Raw genomic sequence first — 26,376 nt, 5'->3', positions numbered from 1 at the left:
CCTCAGAAAGCTATATATTGACCTCCCTTATGACCCAGTCATACCACTTCTAGGCATCTATCCTCAACAACAAGAACCAGTATACATGGACACATGTAGCTCCATGTTTATTGCAGCACTGTTCACAATAGTCAGGATATGGAAACAACCCAGATGCTCCACCACAGATGAATAGATCCAAAAATTGTGGTATCTATACACAATGGAATACTATGCAGCCATTAGAAACGATAAAATAATGACATTTGCAGGGAAATGGATGGAGCTAGAAGAAATCATGTTGAGCAAGGTAAGCCAAGAGCAAAGAGACAAACAGTACATGTCTCCCTGATAAGTGGATGTTAAATCCAAAATGTTAGGTGATACGACAAAATTAACAGGACTTAAGAAACAAAGAACTTCCACTCATGTGGTCGAACCACTACTAAATAACCCCATGCTGCTGATCACATGTATGGGGTATATGTGTACACCGTTATATGTTATAGACTGTGATAGACAATTTGCTCCAGGAAAGTTAGAATGAGTTTGTGACTTTAAGTGAGTATCACTATCCTACAATACTGTGAAATTTGGGAAATTATGTAATCACTTAATCACAATAATAATAATAAAAAAAACACAAGAAAACTAGAAGTGGTGCTATGGCTCAAGTGGTAGAACATGAGCCTTGAGCTGAATTGCTCAGGGACAGTTCCCAGGCCTAGAGCTCAAGCCCCATGACTGACAAAAAAAAAAAAAATAGAGAGATCTTTCATGCGATTGTTTCTAATATATTTATAAGTTTATGTCGTTGTTGCTTTGTATGTCCCTCCCCCACAGTATAACCCCTGCTTTCACTATATATGATGTTGGTATATGTGGAGGGGAAGGGAAAAAACAAATCGTTAAAACAGGGATACAGGAGGACCCATTGCAACAATGAGATGTACAAGTCGTTATGTGGAAAAACGAACTTTACAACTTTGGTGGGGGGGGGGGGAACGGGGGGGGGAGGATGCAAAGGGATTGGAAGGGGAAACAAAGAAGGAGCCTACAATGCTTGATAAGAAAAGTACTCATTATCTTGCCCATGTAATTGTAACCCCTCTGTACAATATTTTCACAATAAAAAAATGTTTATTAAAAAAAAGAAATGTACTCGTTATCTTGCCCATGTAATTGTAACTCCTCTGTATAATATTCTCACAATAAAAAAAGAAAGAAATGTACTCATTACCTTGCTTGTGTAACTATAACCCCTCTGTACAGTATTTTCACAATAAAAAAACTTATTTAAAAAAACCTAAAAATTAAAAAAATTTACAAGAAAAAGAAAGTAAACTAAGACAGTTGTGACAAAACTCAGGATGATTTTGAATCCTCTATGCTGGAGTCATGCCTGAAGCATCTGACTTGCCAAATCCTCTAGACATCCTGCCCTCGGCACAGATCACATGGTTTGCTCGGCTCAGTTTCTCTTCCTGCTTTCCTAATTCCCTATTTCTGAGGATTATTCAGGCTCAAAACACTCAAGTCATCTGTGATTAATACTTCTATCATCCTGGATCAAATAGAGTCTAGCGGTTTCCCTCCCAAACTCCCTTCTTTCCTCCTATGCTCACTGCTGAGCTCAGGGCTTGGGACATCAACCACTGCTCTGAGGCCTTGTGCTCAGTCTCTGCTCAGTCTAGGTTTGGTCTTCTAATCTCATTGTGAAGAGCAGGATCTGTATCCCCACCATATTCCACCAGCCATGCAGGAATACTTAGGATTCTCTTTTCACATGGAGTCACTTCTGTTGTTTTTGAGGTGGAATACCCTAACATCAAGGCCTCCTGGCAGCTCATGCCCACCTTGGCCACTGACTTTCAACATCCTTTCATAGGCATAGGATAGCTGGCCATATGGATAGCTGGAGCCCAGGTGTAGACACCTAGCCAACCTCTTACTTGCTCTCTGCGTCACCTCAACTGAAAGCCCTCTCTTCTGTCCTGGCCTTGGCCTAGACCAGAATCACCTTCATGATGACTTCACTTAATTCTCAGAACTTTGGTGACAAGGAAAGACCTATCCCATTATGCAGCTGATGCAAATGAGGCTCAAAGAGGAGAGAAACCCGAAGAAGCCACTCATCTGGCAGGTGGCAAAGGCTGAACTTGAATGCAGGCATTCTTCGTCCGCCCGCTCCTGACCCCTATATGACGCTTTCTGAATGTCCAGTGGCTAAACTACAATTCAGCCCTGGCATCCACTGAGGCAGGAAGGACACTGTAGCAGTATTATTCCTCCCACCAGATGAAATAACATCTGACCATACTCCCTTATCTGATGTATGCATACCCTATTACATGGGGACAATCCCCACATAATGGTTTTTTTTTTTTGGGGGGGGGTCCGGTTGTGGGGCCTGAATTCTGGGCCTGGGTGCTGTCCCTCAGCTCTTCAGCTCAAGGCTAGTGCTCTACCACTTGAACCACAGTGCCACTTCCAGCTTTTTTCTTTTTGCTTATGTGGTGCTGAGGAATCGAACTCAGGGCCTCAGGTATGCAAGGCAAGCGCTCTACCACTGAGCCACCTTCCCAGCGCCCCCCCCACATAATGTTTAACACATCCCTATTTCATAGCCTTTGGTTATTACTTGCAAAGGTCACTCAACAGAGAATGCAGTAGCATAGAAGAGATTTCTTGGGGATAAAAGAAAAGGACAGCCCTAGCTCACACTCAGCTTCCACAGTAATGAGGCTGTGGGATTCATTACTCAGGTTCGAAACCTATGCGTTTGTTCATAAGCAGAGGACAGATCCATCATCTCATAATGTCTAAATGAGAATTCCTGACAATTAGCAACCAGTGAGTCTAGGAGCCTAGGAGTCCACATATGCCCCTTGCCTCTGTTATAACCAAAGAAAGACAACTGAACTGCTCAGAATCCAACTAGGAAATACAGCAGGGGTTTTCCTCACTTGTGCCCTACAGATAGGAAGAGAGCAGTGAAACTTTCTGTAAACCAATGAAGCTCTCAGTTCTTAGGGGAACTACTGTGAACAATCAGCTGATCGTGTGAGCATGCTGTTTCCCTTACATTTCAGGTCTAATTGAAGCAGACACTCAGTGATGTACTCTAGTGTCTGAAGGATGTGGGCCAAATGGAAGTCACTGTAGCAACTGTAAAAGCTTAAGAGAGCGCAGAGCCTAATCACAGCATGTTCTAGGTGGATATCTGACTTTCTGGCCTAGTATAGTCTCTAGGCCACTCCTGGGTTTGTAAAGTTTACTGTAACTGCACAAAAAAGTCACAAGAACAGTAGAATTAACGTATTTTCCCTGACCCATCTGATGCAAGACCACTGTTCCCTCCAACACTGTTATTTCCACAAACAAGAACCTTCATCAAATTCACAAAATTTACACCGTAGCCATCTACCCTAGGGACCTCATCCAAATTCTGCTATTGCAAACCTACTTTTTCATGTCTAGAATGAACATGGTATTGCTGAAATGTCTGCAATGTTTCATATTGCTGACTCTGGGGCTGTGTCCCATTTCAAATGCACAAAGATGTTTACCACTAAATCTAGATAGTCACTCTGGTACAAGAAAAGTATTGAATTTAGAGTTGAAGTCCTCTCCGTGCCTCCTATCTGTGACTAGGGTATTTCTAGGAAGGTCAAAGGATTACTAGGACTTAGTTTTCCCATCTGGAATTAGCAACACTATCAAGGCAAGCCTGTGGTAGTGTGTTATACTTTAATATCAATTGATATTTCCTTACATTTATGCCCTGTAACAAAACACATCTCACTTAACTATTCTTCCATACTATACCTTCCAATTTAAGTCAAATCAACATGCTTAATATGGGCACAAACTGAAGTTCCTGAGTTCTAGAATATTAACTTTTTTTTTTTTGTGGGTACTGGTAATGGGGCTTAATCTCAGGGCATGAGTGCTATCCCTGAACTTTTGTGTTCCAGGCTAATGCTCTACCACTTGAGCCACAGCTTCAGTTCTGGCCTTTTGCTAGTTAATTAGAGATAGGAATCTGACAGACTTTCCTGCCTGGGCTGGCTTCAAACTATGATCCTCAGATCTCAGCCTAAGCAGCTAGGATGAAAAATACAAGTAGGGTACACTGCTTAGAAAGAGGAAAAGTGTGGTATACAGTGTAAGCAGGTGGTCTTTTCATGGTTATTTTGCAGGGATTTGCTGTAGGCATTTATTGACCCCAGTCAAAGCCATCTTCTGTTCTAGTTTGGTCCTGAAGCCTGGCTACTGCCTCCGGTTTCTTATAGACTATACATTAAGTCAAAGAAAATTACAGGACAGGCTTATCATAGGATAAATCACTGTGTATAACTAAGCACACGTAGTGTCTTTTGTGATACACAAGTGTGCTCTAAAATGAGAAAGACCTAAATGACACTAACAGTCATTCAGGCCCTGGGAAAGGAAAATGCTTGGCTCTGAGGGGCACATAGCTTCTACAGGCAGGCATTGGCTCATTTCCTTTCACAAGAACATAGTACCCTGAAACTTCTTGATGTTTAAAAAATGTTAAGAATGCCAGTTATTGAAACTAGGTAGATGTCTGTATTTTATACAAAGAAAGAATTCATGGAGTTCACTCAAAACCCAAAGTTGGACTTGAGAAAAGAGTAAAAGAGTCACATAAGAGAAATTCAAATCTCCTTAATAAAGATATGTCCTTAACTCATTTGAAAGTGGTACAAGGCTTTCTACACACATTGATCTAGTCCCTGCTTGCATCCAGTGGGCTCCCAGGCCAAACTAGACCTGCCTTAGTAGCTTGGCTTATGCCCCTTCCTTTCTTCCTCCACAGTGCAGCAAAGGAGCCCTGGGGTCTTATCTGGGAACTCTCCCTGAGTGGACACACAGAGAAAAAATCAGCATTCTGTTTACCACACAAGTTAGAGGGGAGGGAATGCACATAGAGAAAAATTCAGCATTCTGTTTACCACACAAGTTAGAGGGGAGGGAATGGTTACTAGATTGAGAGAACTAAACATCCTCATAATGCCAACTCTCTCCAACATTCCCTCTCTCTCATGGCTCCTCTATCTCCACCTGCCACTCCCCTGTGTGTTCCCTGTTTCAGGCCTCTAGGCCTTCTGTCTGTACAGTGTATGCTTGCCTCCTTCTCTTCCAGTTTTCTTTACCCCTAATTATCCTCAACTCTGCAGAGGACCTCAGAACACCTCTGTTCAAATATTCAACTGCTCATGAGCATCCAGACACACAGTTTAACTCCTGTGCATGGATCTACAACCTCATTATCTGTCTCCCCACTGTGAACTTTATGCTCCAGCAAAAGGATGCTACTCCCTATTCTGAGATAAATCAGGCTTCATGGGACCCTGAACCTGAACGAAACAAATGAACTCTCAAGAACAGAGGCTCTGTATATCTATTTGATTTCCAGGACAAAGATTGGCACTTGATAGATGCACTCAAAAAAGACTAGTTTCAGGAAGCCAACATTGTCCCCGCTGGTTTGTATGTAGGAGGGGACTCCCATCACTCCTGGAGTCTGGGTTTGTAAATCTCTTGTAGGGGGAGAGACTTCTGTGAACCGTGTCAATTTCACCAATAGGAGCCATTCCCACATCCTTATCAAAAGCATAGATCAAAATAGGGTCCAGTCTATTTCTAGACAGATACTGGAAAGTTACCATCAGAAGGCTCTCTGGGCGTGCAGGTCTGGAAGGAATCACAGAGGAGGGTGTTCTGAGGGACGTGGTCACACTGGGACAGGTGCTGGAGGAACAACCCGAGGGACAAGTAATTACGTCTAGAGATGCCCAAGGAGGTGGTTAGCAATGGGCACGTGTGAAGAACAGCCCTCTGGAGGGGAATAGTAGTAAATGATAAAAGAAACTTTTGGGATTCATGGACCTAAGTGAGCCATTAAAAGGAGAATTTGATTCTGGGGGACTCTGGTGAATTCCAGCTGTTATCAGAGTGGCAGGTAGAACTGTTCCTCAGTAACTTGCAAGAAATCTTTGAAAAAATACCACCCGGGGAGCAGATTCTCTGTTTCAAAAGCTTTTCAGCACAGTGCTTTTCTAATGCTTCACCCACATGGTTTTTAAGTCAGGTTGCAAGGTCAAGTCCAGATGGCAGCCTGGAACCTCTCACTGCTGAGTTCAGAACTGTGAAGTCTGAGCCCTTCAAACTATCAAGTATATTTTGCTGGCTGAAATCATTGCTGACAATTGTTCCTTGTTATCTGTGGAAAAGTTCTCTTGACTATTCATGGTAATACGCAGAACATGAAAGAAGATCCACTGCCACGTGAGAGAATAAGAGCTTATATCATTCTATTCAGTGACAAATTATTAAAGGAAAAGAACATTAACACTTTCAGAATAAATGGCTTGGCTCTCAAGTGGTAGAACGCCTGCCTAACAAATGTGAGGCCCTAGGTTCAAATCCCAGTACTTCCTCAAAGCAGAGCAAAACAAACAACAGAAAACACCAGTAAGGTTAATACTTCCATAAGAGAAGAGAGAAAATAGAGCAAAGAAAAAGGAGAGAGAAAAGAAAAATGCTTTCTTCAAGTTGCCTAAACAAACTATTGTGTGTGACAAAGTTAAGTTCACTACCAACCTTAGCACTACAAAGAAGTCTAAGAAAACAGGAGGGAAACATACAGCTAGGCACCTGTGGTTAGGTGTAAGCTCACATTTTCAAACACTGTGCCCCAGTGGAGGAGTCCAGAACAATCTATTCCCAACAAGGCAATTTCCAGGAAAATCCTACTGTGCACATTAGAAGCGAGAGGATGTACACAGAAGTAAAAATGACATGTTTCAATGCTGCATTCACTCATAACACACAGCAGAGAGCTTTTCTGCAGTCTCCACTATCAGTTGAAAAACCATGCTGTGATTATAAGGACACACAGGTGACAGTAACTAAACAGGAAGCTATAAACACTTTGGCGCCCATCTTCTTAGCAAAAGAGACTACTAGGAGATAGGAGGGGCTACTGGGCCCCCCCACCTTCCTTCTTGTCTATGTGCTCTGCATGGAAGTCAGGTTACAGAGAAAGATGCTACTCCACAGGGAGGTTTCCTATCAGGGGCGCTATCCTTGCTCCTCAATAACGCTTCACATAGTACAATACAAAATTCATGCAAAACTCAAGCTGAGGTAACAAGGAACCTGTCTGTCCAATGCATAGCAAGCCTTCAAGTGGGCATGATAAATACAACCAAACAAAAAGATATACTAAAAATGGGAGCCGTTTCTCCGATGCCTGAGTACTCATCTCCAAGGGCTATATGAAACACACTCTAAGTATTTTTGCAATGTATCATACTTCATGCAAATGTTTCCAAAGAAACGCATGCTTGAACAAAGTCTGAAGCCCACGGGAGAGCTGCCAGTCTACAAAAGAGAAGATTTGCTCAGCACAGCCCTAGAGGGCAAAATGAGAGCCAAGGAGAGGAAGTGGAAGAAATGCAAAAATTTTATTCTATTTAAGGAAGTGCTTTCTAACAATCTGTGTTCTCCAAAAATGGAATTGGCCCACTCTAGATGCAAACGTGTTCCTGCAGAGCTGGATGGCCATCTGTCAGGGACACAGTAGCAGCCCAGAGTGGAATATGTGGGTGCACTTAAGAGAAGGGACTATGTGAACTTGCCACACTGATGTCAGCTCAGGGAAAAAGCCAATAAACCCACTGGCCAGAAGACCCGGCTCATACTTTCACTTTGAGGCTTTGTCTTTTCTCATTCTAAGGAAACGAAGAAGTGAAAGGAGAAGTCATTCCAAGGAATTTCTACATAATCTAGAGGATCATTTTGCCTTTTTCTGCTTCCTACCAGTTTGGGAGCATTTCATACTTTAATCGAATCCTGAAGATAATAGTTTGTTATGCTTTTGGTGGTTTTTTTAAAGGCAGACAAACAAGCCAACAATGTTTAATATGCTCAAAAGGAAGGTAGTTTGGGGTAAGAGGTTGAAATTGGAAAGGATAAATATGACTACTTTCAGGAAATTCTAATGTTTATCCATTCATGCTTTCCTCATTTTCTTACCAATGGAAAGGATAGGAAAAGAGTATTCCTTTCTCATGACATGTGTATGTAAGGGGGTGGGGAAGGAGACTAAGGAGAGAAGCTTCTGTGGAAAGAGAATCAGAATGCCAATGGGACATGGAATTTCTAAATCAGCCTCAAAATCCAAGATACACACTGACCTGGTGTAATCTACCCAAAGTATCTGCCAAAAAATATCTCACTTCTTTTTCCCAATCATGGGGAAGAAACCGCAATCATAACACAAAAATACCACCCAACAAATGAAGGCTTTCAATGATTTTGAACAGATAGTTTAGACTTCCCAGGGTTGTAGAAAATGAAAGATGTACATTTTCCAACACCCACCACATTTGGCATAGAATTTTCTTTTCAAGTTTTCCCCATGTATTCCTCTCCCTCCCCCATAAATGAGACAAAATCTCTCTCAAGTCATAAAAAGCAAAACCTATGTAAATAAAGTACAGGTGATAACATTGGCTTACTTTAACACAATCTGGAAGTAATAACCCAGTAGTACCTGCTACATACAATTTTATACTCACATAAGAAGGTAATAATTGCTAAAATGTTAGCTCAGATCATTCACTTATTTAAAGGGGTCATTTCACTTATGTTCTCAGACAATTCTGAAGTGAGCCCAATGCATACCACCCAAAGGAAAGCGGGGCACCATTCACGTCACATGACATGGCAGTCTACATGTCTGGCACCAAGTGTTACATTTCAAATGTAGTTTGAGCACATCCTCTTATGGTCCCTTGTGTTGGAATTTAACTTTCAGTTTAGAGGTGTTAGCAAGGTGGAAACTTAATCCTAGTATGGTGTTTAGAGGTTAGGATTTCAAGGTGGTCACGAGGGTTAAATAAAAGCATCAGAAGAAAAAAAAAAACCAGCAGAATTGAATGCTGGTAGTTTTAAAGGAGAGAGATACTGAACCAGGCATGGTGGTACATGCATTTAATTCTAGTGCTACGATGGTAGAAGCAGGAGGAATCTAAGTTTGAGATCCGCCTGTGTTACATGAGATTCTTTTCTCAAAAACAAAACATAACAGAGATAGAGATAAACAGAGAGAGAGAGAGAGACACCTCATGAGCACAAAAGACATGCATACAGTGACACTAAGGAAGAAAACTAAAGGAGAAAACAAGACATCATGATGACTGAACACAGGTAATGGGAGATAATCTAATGCCAGACCCTAGTGACTACTAATGCCACTGATTCCAGCTGCCAGCTGATGAACAGTGCCTGGAACTGTGGCATGAAATATTGTTAACTCAGGGGAAAACGTTCTGTTCATGAAAGCCAAATCGATGAGATTATATGGGAGAGTAAAAGGGTTGATGGGAGGACACAGAGTGACACTTTCAGGTAGTACTTCTATCTCAGGGTCCTCTGGAATTTTGACACAGGAGACTGACACTTGTGCAGGAATCCAAAGCATATATATGAGCCCAAATTCTACAATCTCCAGAAAATGAGAAACAACGTATTTCTGTTTCTTGATCTCTTAATTCTCATGGACTGTAGAAAAGACAACTAGGAGGAAGTCAACATTTAAATAGATCTTAAAACAACAACAACAACAAAACAAAGAAGCCTAGCATTGGTAGTGCACACCTGTAATTCCAGCTGCTCAGGAGGCTGAGATCTGAGGATCTCAGTCCAAAGCCAAGCAGAGCAGAAAAGTCTCCAGTTAGCCAGTGGAGGTGTAGCTCAAAAAGAAGAGCACCAGACTTGAACAAAAAAGCTTATGAAGAGCTCCCTGGCCCTGAATTCAATCCCCAGTATAGACACAAAACAAAAACAAAATCCAAGAACTGGAAAAAGGATCCATCCTGCCTGGAGACCAAGGCTTCCCTCTCCAGGTCAGGCAGAGGGCTGGCTGTAGACCCTGGGTGGGCACTTACCTAGTGTGTCCTTGAGGTTTTTCACCAAGGATCCCTTCTTCAGGCTGTTCTTGCGCTCCACATAGTTGGATGGCACATAGCCCGTCCTGTTGGCTGCATTCCTCACCCGCCACCACGTCTTGGAGTCATCCAGCAGCCATAGGCGCTCATTCTTCTTGATGTCAAGCTCCTGGTCCTGCTGGGCTGTGTAGTCCCACTTGGCTATGACAATAACTTCTTCTGTCATCTTTCATGGAGTCCTTCTGCCAGCAAAACATTTGGAGACACTCATTAGAGAATCACCTAACCACTGTATCCTTTGACCAACTCGAACAATTAGACAATGGCAGAGCTCTTCTTACAACTCTGCAGAATCTTGAAAGGTTCACGTTTGAAATGACCTTCTTTAAACCAGCATTTGTGTTTTCCTTAGAAATAGCAACGTTATAAAAGAAATCTTGTGTTCCTGTTCCTGGTGTATTAGGAATCCCATGTATTCTACCAAAATCAAACAAACTTGCAACACACTCTAGACAATGATATGTGAATGTGCTCATTTGATTTAGTAACAATGGCTCCTTTGCAGCCAACAGGGTCACACTCATTTTCTCAGTCTATGCTGAAGTTTAAGAATATGTTTGGGCTGGGAAGGCGGCGCAGTGGTAGAGTGCTTGCCTTGCATGAAGCCCTGGGTTCGATTCCTCAGCACCACATAAGCAGAAAAAGCCAGAAGTGGCACTGTGGCTTAAGTGGTAGAGCTAAAGAGCTGAGGGATAGCGCCCAAGCCCAGAGTTCAGGCCCCACGACCAACCAAAAAAAAAAAAAAAAAAGAATACGTTTTAAAAATACAACACATACAAACAACTCTCACAAATTCATATTAGAATTAATGTGGAACTAACACAATGACATCTCCTGGGTTTGGATCATGAAACAGAAAAAAGAAATTGTTGGAAACACTGGTGAAATAGGAATTAAGAATGCTAAAAGGGGTGTCACTGATCAAGATATATTGTATTCAGAAACTTCTTTGCTAAGTGGCATCTCCTTTGTACAACTACTTAAATAATAAGAAAATTAAAAAGAGTACCAAATCAATGCCAAAGCCTTCGTTGTTTTTTTTAAATCTATTTTTAAAATTGTCTTTAAGTAATTGTACAGGGGTTTTAACTCAACAAATCTGTTTATGAGTACAATGAATCTTCACCGCTTTCATCACTGTCTCCTGTATCTCCCAACCCCATCCATCCCCTCAAGTTCCCTGGGTTTATTTTCACATATGTACCTTGTTTAATCCCTGCATTCATCCACACTCATTTACCTTCCTCCTGGTATTTATTTTAAGATGCTCATTAGTTGTTCAGAGAAGTTACACCACTGAAATCCTTCCCCAAGTATATCATACTATACTCAATTTGTTCATGTTTATATGCATATGGCCCTGTATATATTTTCATGTATGTTTATAATTTTGATCTACTAGCTTAGCTTATTAAAACAACTACTAAGTAATCATGGTATATAATATAACACGTGGCCCAAGTCAACTTGGGAATTAGTAAGCAATAAATATGTCAAAAAAAGTTTATATATTTCAGCAACTCCATACTTCCTAGGTATAACATGGGTAAGCATTCTTAAAACAACCCACATTTAGCAAGGTGCTGCTAGTGGCTCACACTTGTGATTGCTGTTATTTGGGAGACAGAATTCAAGAGGATCACAATTCCAGTCCAGTCCAGTCTGGCAGAAAGTTAGTAAGCGCTCAGACAGAGAGCTGGGTGTGGTGGCACTGTCATGACAGCTACAGTGGGAAGTATAAACAGGAGGATCAAGGTACAGACTACCAGAAGCAAGAGAAGTGAGACTCTTAAAAATAATCAGAACAACTTGGTACTGGTAGCTCTCACCTGCAATCCTAGCTACTCTGGAGGCTGAGAGCTGAGAATCACAGTTCAAAGTCAACCTGGGCAGACAGTCTGTATGTCTCTTAACTGCAATTAACCAGTGAAAAATCTGGAAGTAGAGGTATGGCTCAAGTGGTAGGGCATTAGCCATGAGCAAAAGAGCTAAGGAACAGAGTGCCCAGGTTCTGAGTTGAAGCCTCAGTGCTGGTGTGCACATGTGCATGCGTGTACATGTACACACACACACACACACACACACACACACACACACACACACACACACACCAGAACAAAAACTGCTAGAGTCATAACTCATATAGTAGGGATGATGAGAAGTCACCCTTTCCTTTGGAGTTTTGGTCACCTTATAGGGAAGAAGCCAAAATACCAGTGATTTCACGAAAGCATGAATACCCAAATACTAGACAGTAAAACACAAGCAATAAATATTCTTCTCATTGATCCACTTTTACAGATTAAATCTTTTAGGAAAGACAAACTTCTTGTAAGCCTTGTATATAATGTACACAATTTCCAAGAGGGTAGAATTTACACAAAGCTCATTTCAAAAGTAGAGACAATCTGTTACCGACATTCAGACCTAGATTCAGTTCTATACTATGAAGCTCACACATCTTACCATCCTACCGGATTAGACTTTTGAAAGGAGATTTTCATTTTAAATAATGGACAAAGATAATAGCAGTAACCAAAATGGGGCTCAGAGAAAGAATTGCATTTAAATACCAGGTTTATTTCTTAATTACACAATTTCTATATTTTAATAAAAACCATTCATCACTTGGGCCAATGAAGATCTAGCCAACCAAAGCTTATCTAATGATTTTCTTCTGCCTGAAGAGCAGTCAAGGAAGGCTCTGGCCATGCAGATGCATTTCAGTACACACTGGACATCATGAAAATACCATTGTCTGAGCTCTGCCCCTAAACAATCATACTAAAATCTCTACGAATGAGGTCCGGGGACCAACTTCGCACCCTTCTCTCCCACTTTCCAAGTGATTCAGACAGGCCTTAGACTACAAAAACCAAGAAAAGACCTCAATTCACTGCCTCTTCATGATGCTTCTCTGGGTCTGTGAGTATGTAAGAATGAAGGCACAATAGAGGAACAAGAAAGTAAACTTAGATCTTATGATGAGCACATGATTCTCATCAACTGGTTTAATTCTGAGAGCACTCACTTTTCAGGGAAGTGTTATTTTTCAGGAGACTGAGGATCACAGTGATTAAACTGTGTAATAACAGCATGAGGATCCATTTGAGCCCAGGTTTGTAGCTCCCAAATCAGTGCTCAGGAGCTACTTCTGGATAATAGGGTGACTAGGGTATAATAATGTGGTCTATATGTTGATAGGCTAACTTCAATCCAAGAAATTTAGCTCCTGTACACCTAGAAAATGTCTGGCTGTTTCTTGACCATCACAATGGGTTTTAACCCTATTCTAATTAATTAATGGCCTCCACTCCAATAAAAATGGATTCAACTGGGTATAGTGGTTCACACACCTGTAATCTTGGTGTTAGGGAGGCTGAGACAGGAAAATACTAAGTTGTAGGCTGCACAGTGGGATCGTCTTAAAAAAAATAGGAGGAAAACAAAAAAAGAAGGCCCATCAACTACATCACAACAGTGAAATCTACTAATCACCAACTACCTGGTTCCCAGTGAGGTTGCTTTAGAGGGAGAGCCTATCAAAAACTACCTCACTCCAGTGAGACTGCTTCAGATGGCCAATCACAACTATCATTCCAGTGAGAGTGCTTCAGAGGACCAGCCAATCAACAACTGCCTTACTCAACAGCTTCTCCCAACTAATCAGCTTCTGCAGACCAGGTGTTTACATTTAAGAACAACCAATCCCTAAACACTTTCTTGAAACTGTGTTTTTCCAAAACTTTTTTATGTAGCCCAGCCTTCTGAATAGAAATTAGTATTCTGCCTTTTCCGCAGTGAACTATGGATCCATTCAGTTCATTATTTTGATGCCAAGCAGTAGCTAAGCATAGATAAGACAAAATAAATCAGCCTGTATTTCTGTAATGTCAGAGCTTTCTACTCTTTGCCAAAAAGGTTGCAAAGGCCAGATAAAGTCCATTCTCTTGCCCAGACGTGGTTCCTCCCAGCCTTCCTTTAGGTAACTGATGTTTAGGAGCTCAACAATAACACATGGTTATTGCCAGAATTATCTGCTATAATGCAAAGCAGAATGGACTAGAACAGAAAGGGACTGGAGGTGAATCACTGTTCCACAATAATGTGAGCTATGCACACTGACTTAAATGTAAAAAATCAAAAAGCCTGTTTGCAAACAGAAAATAGGTCTGAAATGGTACATATTCTAACTATTGAAATTTTAACCCAGTGATAGTATACTGATTTAGGCTAAGGACTAGAAGTATAGAGATCAATACCAAAGCATAAGTCACATTTCTCTCTCCAGCTAAGGTAATTAAAGGAACTTTAACTTTTGCCTTTGTTGAGTAGCTAATAAAGGTCACCATGTTGATCTGTCCTCCAGGGAGAAAACTGAACAACTCTAATATTCTAAAACCTGATTATATCTTGCATGTCACATGACTTCTCTAAAACAGAGTTTGGCAAATCCCCAAAGTTATGATGAAAATCAGCGGCTCTCAAAGATTTTCACAAGTGAGGCTAATTTTGCAAGTCTCCAACAGGAGAAGATTCAGAAACTGAATAAAAGAGCTATAAAATGTTTACTGGCTTAATAGTTCTAAATAAAATAAACTTCTAAAATAACACTGATCCTATATTCTTAGACTCTACATCATAAAAAGCAATTCCATTACTCATATTATGCATAAATGTCAGTGTTCCCACAACACTCCAAACAGGCACAGGTGTTTCCAAAATGTTGAAGGGAGCCAACTAGGTGAGGCAAGGGTCTGGGGCATTGAGCATCTTCTTAGAAACCCCCTTCTTTGAACTTCTTACCAATGTCAGTACAACTGTCCTGGTCTCAATTTACTTCCTTCAGAGCCTTTGCTTACTATAGTGCTATCTGAGATGACCTGTCCATGTGTTGTCTGAGGCCCCATTATATGTTATATGTTGATAGTGGTTATTTTGGCTCATCACCTGGCTTAATGGAAGCTCAAATACAAGGCAGATTGATGATTAAAAATTAACATTTTAAAAAAGTTAACATTTATCTACCTCATTTATACATCTATTGACTAAAAACCCTGGCCTGCTACATAGAAGACCACAGTCACAGAGCTTAAAGCTCTGTTTACCTCAGTTTGCAGAAGAAACATCAGGCCAATGAGAAAGCATAGAGATTACCAAAACTCAATTCAAAATACATGTAAAGACTGATTGGCAAAATAAGCTCTTTTAATATTCTAAGTCTAGGACAGTGACTTGAAATTTCAGAAAAATACTATGTGGACATACTGATTTAGAGAGGTAAAGGCAGCTGTTGAGATTTTCCTTTTTCAATCTGACATATTGTCAGAATTATTCAAATAATATCATTTTCTCTCCTAAAAGACTCACGTTTGCATTATATCATGCCTTTGGGGAGGAAATGTAATCAACTAGTTTACAGAAATGCATTGAAATGCAAGGTTCTAGTAAATGTGTAGGCAGATATACATGTTCTAACCCCAGCACCTGGGCCCGTGACATTGCAGAGACAAGGTGAATTCAGGGTTGCTGACTACTTTCCCTCAAAGTAAAGAGATGACCACAGATTATCCGGGAGGGCTGCATGCAACCACCAAAGTCCTTGTAGATAGGAGACAGAGGTAGAAGCCTCAGAGAGATTTAGAGGTACTACACTGCTGCCAAAGGATGAAAGAAATCTCTAGAAGGTTCCAAAATGAATCTAACCCATATGACCCCCCAATTTTCATCTGCTGAGACTGAAAGAGAACAGAGTATTTGTGACGAGGCTGTGAAAGAGGTCAGAAAATGATGTATTATGCCAATGTCAGTCTAAAGAAAGAGACAATTTTTGTTTATCTTCTCCCACAGTATATATTTGCAAATATTTAAAAATAGTGAGTTTGGATTAAGGAGACTGATTCATGAGAATGCCTTCGAAGCAACTAAAACTCTTGATTAAAATTTCAAGTTGTGTGATAGACCAGACTTGTCAGATGCCAACTAATGTGACCAGAGTTGGCAGAAGCCTGTGGTCTCCTGTGGGGAAACAGAGAGGTTGGTTGGTGGCCTTTTACAGCAAGCATCACTAATTACAGCTCATGCACTGCATCTCTAACTAGGACACAACATGGAATCTCATGGCTGTTCCAACTCTCTGTAAGTTAATTACGTTGTGACACAAGTCAAGGACTTATCAACTCCCTATGACACAAAAACAAACTACATGTAAATGAGAATAAAATCAATAGTCCTTCACCAAGCACATGCTGCTCAATGCCTAAATGTCTAAGGTCTTCAGTGTTCGCATAAGTGACCATGGCTCATGTGAGTGGTTCCACATGAATGAGCTCATCAAGTGTTCATCGTGGATGAAATACATATTGCCTATAGATATACTTCATAAATAAGGCAACTGGGGTGGGAAGCTATTAAGTAAGTCACCCAAATCCACGAAGCCAGGGAGCTGGGTAGGATGAGCTTACTAGGAGAGTCTTCTCACTAGTTCTAGCTAATATTCTTACCATCCAATAGAGTTATTTGGAGGCAGAATTTTGTTGCACAGATTAAAAAACAAATCCCAAGGGGAAGATGGATGATGATAAACACTGAATCTCAATTTCTTTCAACAAATGAATCAGTGAAATTACTAAGGGAGAAGCAGCAATAGTTCCTCATCTTCCAGGCATGACTCAGGAAATTCGGATTTATTTTTGAATATTTTACTGGAGAGAGCTAATGGGAAGCTCTCAGAGGAGTTACAAGGTAAAAGTGTCCTGGCTGCAAAGCACAGAACTAAATGGTAGGGTTCCTCTCATTGCCCCTCTCCTCCAGACAGTGAGAAACAAGCCCTGACCCTCCCACATACTGCTATTTAAGGACAAACAAGTTCTGGCTCCTGAAAGTTATAGAGTGGAACTTGGAGCCAGAAAGACCTCATTAGCCTTTTTGGGGGTGATCTTGGAGAGGGTCTTTTCATGATTTGTTCTAGGCTTTGTTGGATCAAGGTGAAATGTTATGACCTACACAGTCTACCTCTGAAATGGGCACATTTCTCTCCATCTGAAAGCCAGCCTTGCAGCACCTAGCTGAGTGGCCCTGGGGGGAAGGTACCAAGGCACTCTGACCTCCATTTGTCTTTGCAGAGTTGCTCTGCACATTTATAAGGACTAAATAAGACATCGTGGGAAGCAGCCAATGCCTGTTCTCACTTTATTCATGTCCAATTATGTGAGATAGTATGGGCCAGTAGGCGTGCATATCATCTTGTCAGGGACTCCCAAGGGTATTTGCATTAGCTTATGTCTATCAATACAAAGGAGAGAAACTTTTATTCATTTTTCTCAGCCACTATTTTGTTGTTGCTGTTGGTATTGAAGCTTGAAGTCGGGGCCTCACATTTGCTAGGCAGGCACTCGACCACGTGAGCCACAACTCCAGCTCTGAGGACACTTGGCAATGCTCAAAGACAGTGCTCTTAAATAAACTGGCATGTCACAGTATTGCGGACCCAATTTAGAAAGTTTTGCAGAGGGGCAGTGACAGGTTTGCATCCTGGGGGAGTTTTCATGGCCTCACACTACCTTCTAAGATGCATTTTAACCCAAGCAGATATAGCCAACCTTTTATTCAAAAAGCACATTTAAGAGGCAGGCACCAGTGACTCATATCTGTAATCCTAACTGTTTAAAAGGCTGAGATCTGAGGATAATAAGTTTGAAGCCAGCTTGAGAAGGAAAATCCCTGACTGTATCTCCAGTTAACTACCAAAAAGCCTGGAGGTCTGCCTCAAGTGATAGAGCACCAGCCTTGAGTAAAAATAAAAAGAAAGAAAAGAAAAGCTAATGGACAGCACCAGGCACTGTATTCAAGCCCTAGTACTGTGGCACGCACATGCACACACACGCATGTGTACACACAATTACATGTTAAATTATTGCAGACAATCAGCCAGTAAACACAGACCCTTATAAATTTGGAATGGTGCCCTAATGTATTCAAGTGTCACTCTCCCCCTCCAACTCCTCTGCATCCACCCAAGGAGCCCCTGTGGGCTCATCTATTCCTAGGGCCATTACTCTGTCCTCTAGGGCACACTCACAAAGTCATAGCCACAGTGACTCCCTTGTGAATGGTGATACGGTATTACTCTGTAGAATTCTGAGTGTACAATACATCATGCAATTTTTTAAAATCATAATACATCATACGTTATTCTAAGTTCAGTGAGTGGATGTAGTCTGTCCACATTGTGCTACCATTACCAGCACCTATCTCTAGACTGCTTCCCTTCATTTCCCTTCTCCCTGTGCCAGCCTCCTACCCAGTCTACTCCCTGTCTAGGACCTCGTGTAAGTGGATATGGTTATTTGTCCTATTTGTATCTAGTTCATTTACTATGATGTTCTCAGAGTTCATCACTTTTGGCTTTGATATAAAAGCCAAGTTTTCCTGCTTCTTGGCTGTTGTGAAGCAAGCAATGTCCTCTGCCAGTCACTTCTATCATGAACTGCTGCCTCCATATAGGTATTGAAATCATACGCCTGTATGTTCTACATTTGGGGTATTTAAAAGTAGAGTTTCACTTAAAAAGTGTTCTAAGTAAGCAGGGCACCATTGACTCATGCCTGAGATCTGAGGAACACAGTTCAAAACCAGCCTGGACAGTAAAATCCATGCGACTCCTAACTCCAATTAACTACCAGAAACATGGAAGTGGTGCTGGGGCTCAAAGTGGTAAAGCACTAGCATGCAGAAAAAAAGCTCAAGACAGTGATCAGGCCCCGAGTTCAAGCCCCACAACTGACCAAAAAAAAAAAAAAGTGCTCTAAGAGAGTAAAAATATCCTAAAAATTATTTTCAGTATTTTGGGATTTCTTCTACATTTACAATAAGACACAAGCCAAATAAAATAAAGCTAAGTAAGACAAAAACCCTCATAAATATTTCCTTCCCCTATATCTAGCTCCAATCAAATCTCTCACCTACTATTCCCTGCCCATGCTGGCCCAGGGCCTCAGAAGCAGCTGCCCCTAACTCCTATGCTCCCTAGCCCAACGGGCCTATTCATACCTCCCAGACCCCCTTTTTCCCTTCTTGCAAGCCTCATCAGAGGCAACAATTGGAAGCTTCCCCTCCGCTACACCAGTGAATCTTCCTCAGTCCCTTGTGTTACAGGGATGAGCTATCAAAGTGCTCCATCCATCTCAGCATTCCCAGCCATCTGAGTTTCTGGAACATCTCATTTGGCATAAAGCACGAAGCAGTATCTCCTCCTCAAAAGCTCTCTCCCTGCCATTTTTCAACATCACCCTCAGTTATGGCCTCTGAGCATCCTCACAGCAAGTTGTCTGCTGTGCTGCTCCGCTCCCTCCACCATTGTGTGATGTGGTTTTTACCCCTTCCACAGTCCTCATGTTACCTGCACAGTCAGCAGCAGCCCTCCTGTCAGTGTAGGAGTCACTGGGCTGCCCTGCAGCGCGTCTCCTTCCTGATTGACTAGTTCTTCTTAGTCTAGCTGACTCTGCCTGTTTCTGTGCTTGAAATAAGAGGCCACCTCTCCTCTCTACCCATGCTGCACCCCAAAACAGCCCAAGCTATATCTACCCAACTACCTACAGAACATCTCATGGGGATATCCAGTGAGTACTCCAAATCTCTTACATCCACAACAGATCTCTTGATTCTAACCACCCAAAACAAAAGGAATACAATGCAATGAACAGCAACAACCAAACACTAAATCATGTAGCAGAAAACCACTCAGTATACTGCCTGAAGATTCTTGATCCCTCTCCCTCTCCTTCTCCCCACCTCTTTCTCTCCCTCTCTCTCTCTTTTTCTCAACTCCAACCACTTCCTACGGCCCTCCACTGCACAGCCCTGACCAGGGATCTAGATTGTGCTTTCTCCTAGTCCAACTTTGTTTCTACCTCTCCCAGCAAATGATTAGCGTGGCAACACATCTAGGAGGAATAAAGTTTAACAAAGGGCATGAGATTGCCAGGAAGGCAGCATGACACTACATTATTTACCTGATGAAATGTTACCAGCTTCTTAAAAAATTCCAGCCTTCGGGGCTGGGAAGCTGGCTCAGTGGTAGAGTGCTTACCTTGCATGCATGAGGCCCTGGGTTCGATTCCTCAGCACCACATAAGCAGAAAAAGCCAGAATTGGCACTGTGGCTCAAGCAGTAGAGTGCTAGCTTTGAGCTGAATAGCTGAGGGACAGCACCCAGGCACAGAGTTCAGGCCCCATGACGGACAAAATAATAAATAAATGCACAAGTTAATTAATTAATTCCAGCCTTCAAAATTTGGTACTTATATCTATCCATTCCAGCCTTTAATTAAAAAAATAGGCTATTGAACCCTGCCTGACACATCACAAAATACAGTATGGCCCTGTTGGCAGAGCTGTGAATACAAAAATATCTTGTTACATGAAAATATTGATGTTTATAAACAGTGGTAATCACCATTACCATAGTGAAAGACAAAGTATGGTATGGCAGTGGGTTAGTGTAGAAATTTAACAGATTTTCCATGATCAAAAAACAGTTAAATAAGCCTGGCTCCAGTGGCTCACATCTGTACTCCTAGCTTACTCAGGAGGCTGAGACCTGAGGATTGCAGTTCAAAGCCTGCCTGAACAGGAAAGTCTGTGAGACTCTTATCTCCAATAAACCATCAGAAAACTGGAAGTGGTGTTGTGGCCCAAATGGTAGAGCGCTCTCGCCTTGAGCTGAAGGCTCAGGGACAGTGCCCAGGCCCACGACCAACCCTCCCCCCCAAAAAAGGTTAAATATATTTGTTTTAAAATGTTGTAAGCCACATACATAATTACAAAAACTCCTACAATTCAAAGAAAAAAAGACCAACAAAGTAGGCAAAAGACACGGACGTTTGGACAGGCATCACAAACGTTGCCTAAAAAAAAAAAAACCAGTCTGCCTCATTCATCATCTGAAACCAGATTTTAACACTAGCTGTGTAAAGAATGGAAAAACGTTGATATATAAGTGTTTAGAAGGCCATAAAACAACCTGAGTCATGTGTTCCTTTGGACAGAGAAAAATAGAGTAACTACTTGGGCAAAAAAGTAGGATTATTCTCCAAAGCCAAACACCAATCTAAGTACAATGCCATGATTTCACTCCTACTTAGATTCCAGATCCCTTCTCATATGATAGGAAACTTGCACAGTGAGACTCACAGTGGTCCAGTGAACAGTGGAAGAAGAGAAACATCAATCACCCAATTAACAGCAAGGAGACAGTCAGGTAGAACAGACACACAGTCCAGAACTCTACAGCAGGGAGAATGAAGCATCTGGCACATCCTATAACCATGTAGGTAATTGTGACAAACAATATAGAACCAAGGGAAATATCCAAAGACCATGTGCTGCATAGTTCTATTCTCAGATCCCTAAGACAAACATTGTTGTTCAGGCTTACACATATTCTAGGTGAAATTCATTTCCAAAGGAAGGCAGTAAGTGATAGTGTAAATAAATGGGGAAGAAGAGACAAACTTCACGGGCAGAAGCATTCTAGATAACTTTGGCCAAGTGCACTCAGGGAGCATCACAGCCTGCCTTCAGGTGTAGCTGTGCTTAGATGTCCTTCCACAGAGCACGGTGTGGAAAGGAAGGGGTGACTGGAATGAACAAACTTGTGAGTTTTCAAGGTCAACACTAGCAGGGATAGTCACAATGACAATGTCCACCTTTGAAAACAATGTGAATAAGAAAGGTGCTTCACCTCTGTGGTCTTCCTCTAAACAACCTATAGTTCCTGTCTGCATATGAGAAAAACCATCATGTAACTCCCAGAGGGACTTCCTACAAAACATCCGACCTGTCAAAACCATCAAGTTCATCAAAATAAGGAGAGTTTAAGTTGAGCCTAGGCAGACAGGGAGACTAAATATCATGTGATATCCAAGCATTCCTGGAAAAAGAAAAAAAAAAAAAAAAGAAAGGATATTTGGTAAAGATTTTAAACTTCCAAGGAGGTATAGGCGTTAGTTCATAATAATGTGGTGGCCACACTGGCTCTTTAGTTGGGTGCAGTGTGACACAGTAATGGATGTGCTAACATGATGAACAGGAGGGAAAAGTAGACACTGGGCAACTGTGAGGACTCCACACTCTCTTCCCCACGTAACCTGGGAGCAGTGGGACAGGATGGGGCAGAGAATACCACAGTTCCCACAGTCCAGCAATACATGAGCGTTTAAGTTGAGACATGGCCAGTAAATACTGTCATTATGCCCCAAAGCGAAAGAACGGCAACCTGAGTGTTTTGTTCCTATCAAATACACTGAATCTTACAAAGGCAGTATAGAGGCTTCAAAATGACATGGGCACTTAGAGTTAGCATTTCACTAACTGGCATTTTCTGACACCTCCAGGCACACGAGTCAGGTAGCTGTACCCTTAAGTTTGTACTTTAGTGCCACTGGTGGCTGGGCCCTGAATGAAGGGATCAGTTCTTTGTGGTTTGATAAAAATGCTACCTACATCTAAACCACAGAGAGATGGAGTATATGAGCTCACATCCAGAGTTATGGTTTCTATTAAAGATGACATTTGGGCAGTAGCCATGATCTTTCTGCAGGAACAGCTGGAAAGAGGAGTGAGTGCCAGCCCTTTTCTCCACACAGTGTGCTGCAGTTCACTAGGAAGACACACAAAGCAAGTACATTTGCACCACAGCCTAAGGGATAAACCGGTTCTGTCAAGTCAGAAACAAGGATATGGAGGCCATGCACGTGGGTCCCTTGTTCAAGATGCAGTCAAAGACAAGCTGAGACTTCAGCTTGAGTCCTTGGCCCACGTTTAGTACTAATATGAGCACAAGTATGAAAACAGGCACTTCATTTCCAACATCTGGCATGACTTACAAAGCTGTCTATTGGTTTTTGGCCTTGTTTCTTAAGACTTAGCCAAAACAGAGCTTAAATACTGCATTCCATATTGTTTTGGTGTATTGTGTTTGTATGTATGCATTATGTGTGATATGGATACACATGTGTAATTGTGTGTGGCACTGTGTATGGGAGACTGTGTGTAGATGAGATTATATGTGTGTATAAACAAGACTAATGTGGGTAACTATGTATAGGATCTTGTGTCATTGTGGGGAGGCGCTATATGTGTATGTATGTAACTGGGTATATGAAAATATGTGTGTGTGGTTGTAGTATATACATATATATGTGATGTCATGTATTCAACACTATATGTGTGTGGCTTTATGGGTATGTGTATAACTAGATTACGTGTATGAGACTGTAACTGTATATTACTAGATGTATACATGTGATTATATCATATAATTATATAAGTATGTATATAACTGTGTGGCTGTATATGACTGTGTATATCTGGCTGCATGTAACTATGTGTGCATTATGGGTGTGTGTGCACATGTACATCTGTGTGGGGACTATCATGGGGTTTTAACTGCAGTAATCTTAGTCAAGGCACCCAGCTTATGTTTTATTTTCATATGATAGACATTAAATACAGTGTACATTTTGTGGATTATAATTGTGTGTGAACACAAAAAGGTATGGTTAAGATCTCAAGAAAGCAGGGAAATCTCTTGATGAGAAAATATATTCTACAACAACATTCAACTTCCTCCTTTCCATCCTATTCTCATTTTCCTTTTATGAATATCAACTGCTACACAAAGTTAGAAATGTCGTAGATTTCCAACTATAGACTACTGCAAAAAGAGGAAATAAGTTGTCCTTTAAAAATGTTTGCCTTTTCAAACATGTTTAAGCTTTGATTTTTGAAGTACATATTCACAGGGAATGACAACGCTGGTATAGGCTATCTTGTACAAGATGAAGCAACCACTCACTCTTTGCCTAGTTCTTCCTCAGGATTATCTGTTACACTGCTCAGTATAACAGCAAAACCAAGGCACTGACATGGGGAAGAGTGTATAAATAGTTCTGTCATCACATGCATGGGTTCACATAGACACCCCACAATCAAGGGAGATGACTATCCAGTCTCCACAGAGCTCCCTCTTACTCTCCTTCTGAGTTACCAATCACTGCTAGTCCCAGTGGGCTTTTGGCATTGAGGCTGAGAATTGTATGCAAGAAGATTCAGGCAATATTTGAACTTTTGAGACTGAAGTGTTTGTTTTTGAAACAAAAAAATTTGTTGATTTTTTTCAAAGGATAAGAAGACATCATGATTTTCTGGCTCAGGATCAAGTTGAAGATAGTCCATGTTCTGTGAGTGTTTATACAGGATGTGTGTTCTGTGGTTCCTGGGAAGAGGGTTGTGCTAATCAGATCTCGTTAGCTGATGCAGTGCTATGTTCTTCGATGGCCTTGCTGATGTTCTGTGGTGGTGTCCGAACTGCTGTTGAGAGAAGACTGAGGAGGTCCCAAGTACAACCATGGACATGGTTCCCTTGTAGTTCTAGCACATGTGGCTTTACTCATTTCACAGTCCTCACATTTGTCTTCTTTGAAAAATATGGCCCTTCGTTGGAAAGCAGTATGGAGGTTCCACAAAAGACTCCACATAGAGCACCCCTATGACCCAGCAATCCCACTTTTGGGCATTTACCCAAATGATCACAAACAAGACCCTACTAAAGCTACCAGCACAACTATGTTTATTGCAGCATTATTTATCATACACAATGGAATTCTATGCCTCCATCAGAAAGAATGACATTGCCCCATTTGTTAGGAAATGAAAAGACTTGGAAAAAATTATATTAAGTGAAGTAAGCCAAGCCCAAAGAAACATAGGTCCCATGGTTTCCCTTATTTGCAATATCTAGTATATGTATGAGTCAAGCAAAAAAGGTCAGATAAGGTGATGTTAGGAAAATGAACCCTAAGATATGTATTTAAATATTTTTTTCTTTTATGCATTTGTTTCTAACGCATTTATAAGATTACTTCTTAGTTGCTTTGTATGTCCCTCCCCCACAGATAACCCCTGCTTTCACTATATTTGATGTCGGTATAATTTGTGGAGGGGAAGGGGAAAAACAAGTCGTTTAAATAAGGATACAGGTGGACCTGTTGCAACAATGAGATGTACAAGTTGTTATGTTGAAAACGAACTTTACAACTTTGGTGGGGGGGGGGAGGACTGGGAGGGGATTGGGTGGAGGGAGCCTGGGAAGGGATGGGAAGGGGAAACAAAGGAGGCGGCTACAATGCTTGATAAGAAATGTACTCGTAGCCGGGCGCCGGTGGCTCACGCCTGTAATCCTAGCTACTCAGGAGGCTGAGATCTGAGAATCGAGGTTCAAAGCCAGCCCAGGCAGAAAAGACCGTGAGACTCCTATCTCCAATAAACCACTAGAAAACCGGAAGTGGTGCTGTAGCTCAAGTGGTAGAGCGCTCACCTTGAGCTGAAGAGCTGAGGGACAGTGCCCAGGCCCAGAGTTCAAGCCCCATGACCGACAAAAAAAAAAAAAGACCTCAGGGACAGTGACTAGGCCCTGAGTTCAAGCTCCCCCGCCCCACCCACACAAAAAAAAAACAAACAAAAAAAAAAAAGAAATGTACTCGTTATCTTGCCCATGTAATTGTAACCCCTCTGTACGGTATTCTCACAATAAAAAAAATTTTATTTAAATGATCAGGAAAAAAAAAGAAAACAAAAACAAAGAAACAACAAAAATCCTCTTGTATCCTTATCTTGGAGTTCATCTCAATTAGCATCATTTTATATGGTCATATGTGCATTGAGTTATTATGATCCTCTGCTAGGACTACTCTAGGCATATACTAATTATTACAAATGGAGCCTATGTTTCTTTGGGTCTGGCTTACTTCACTTAAAATGATTTTTTCCAAGTCTTTCCATTTATGTCATTCTTTTTGATAGCATAGAATTCTTGTGTGTGTGTGTGTGTGTGTGTGTGTGTGTGTGTGTGTGTGTGTGTGTATCACATTTTCTTGATCCATTCATCATTCTTTTTGATAGCATAGAATTCTAGTGTGTGTGTGTGTGTGTGTGTGTGTATGTGTGTGTGTGTGTGTGTGTGTGTGTGTGTGTGTGTGTGTGTGTGTGTGTGTGTGTGTATCACATTTTCTTGATCCATTCATCTGCTAAGGAGCATATTGGTTGGTTCCATATCTTAGCTATGGTAAACAATGCTGTAATGAACATAGTTGTGCTAGTAACTAGAGTGTGGCCTGTGATTGGGTAAATGCCCAGGAGTTTAGCCTTTTCAGGAACCTCCACACTGCTTTCCAGAGTGGCTGAACCAGTTTACCTTCCCACCAACAGTGTAGTAGCATTCCCTTTTGGCCACATCCCTGCCAATATCTACTACTATTTGTTTTCTTGATAAAAGCCATTCTAAACTGGGGTG

At 41.4% G+C, this 26,376-nt stretch overlaps 1 protein-coding gene across 2 annotated transcripts in view; it reads right to left on the bottom strand.

Annotated features, from left to right (window-relative positions):
* The window catches only part of Nck2 (NCK adaptor protein 2), a 150,347-nt gene that overhangs the window by 30,498 nt on the left and 93,473 nt on the right, over positions 1–26,376 (bottom strand). The window contains exon 3 of one of the 2 annotated variants that reach the window (XM_042695514.1): positions 9,963–10,207. In XM_042695514.1, coding sequence (XP_042551448.1) covers positions 9,963–10,188 — 226 coding nt within the window. In that variant the 5' untranslated portion in view covers positions 10,189–10,207. The remainder of the gene's footprint in view (positions 1–9,962; positions 10,208–26,376) is intronic. The other variant, XM_042695512.1, reaches the window with a different exon arrangement.

Source organism: Dipodomys spectabilis, unplaced genomic scaffold (genome assembly GCF_019054845.1).
Source record: "Dipodomys spectabilis isolate Male_0828 unplaced genomic scaffold, ASM1905484v1 ptg000187l, whole genome shotgun sequence".
NCBI classification, from domain to species: domain Eukaryota; kingdom Metazoa; phylum Chordata; class Mammalia; order Rodentia; family Heteromyidae; genus Dipodomys; species Dipodomys spectabilis.
This window is presented reverse-complemented; position numbering and strand designations above follow the sequence as displayed.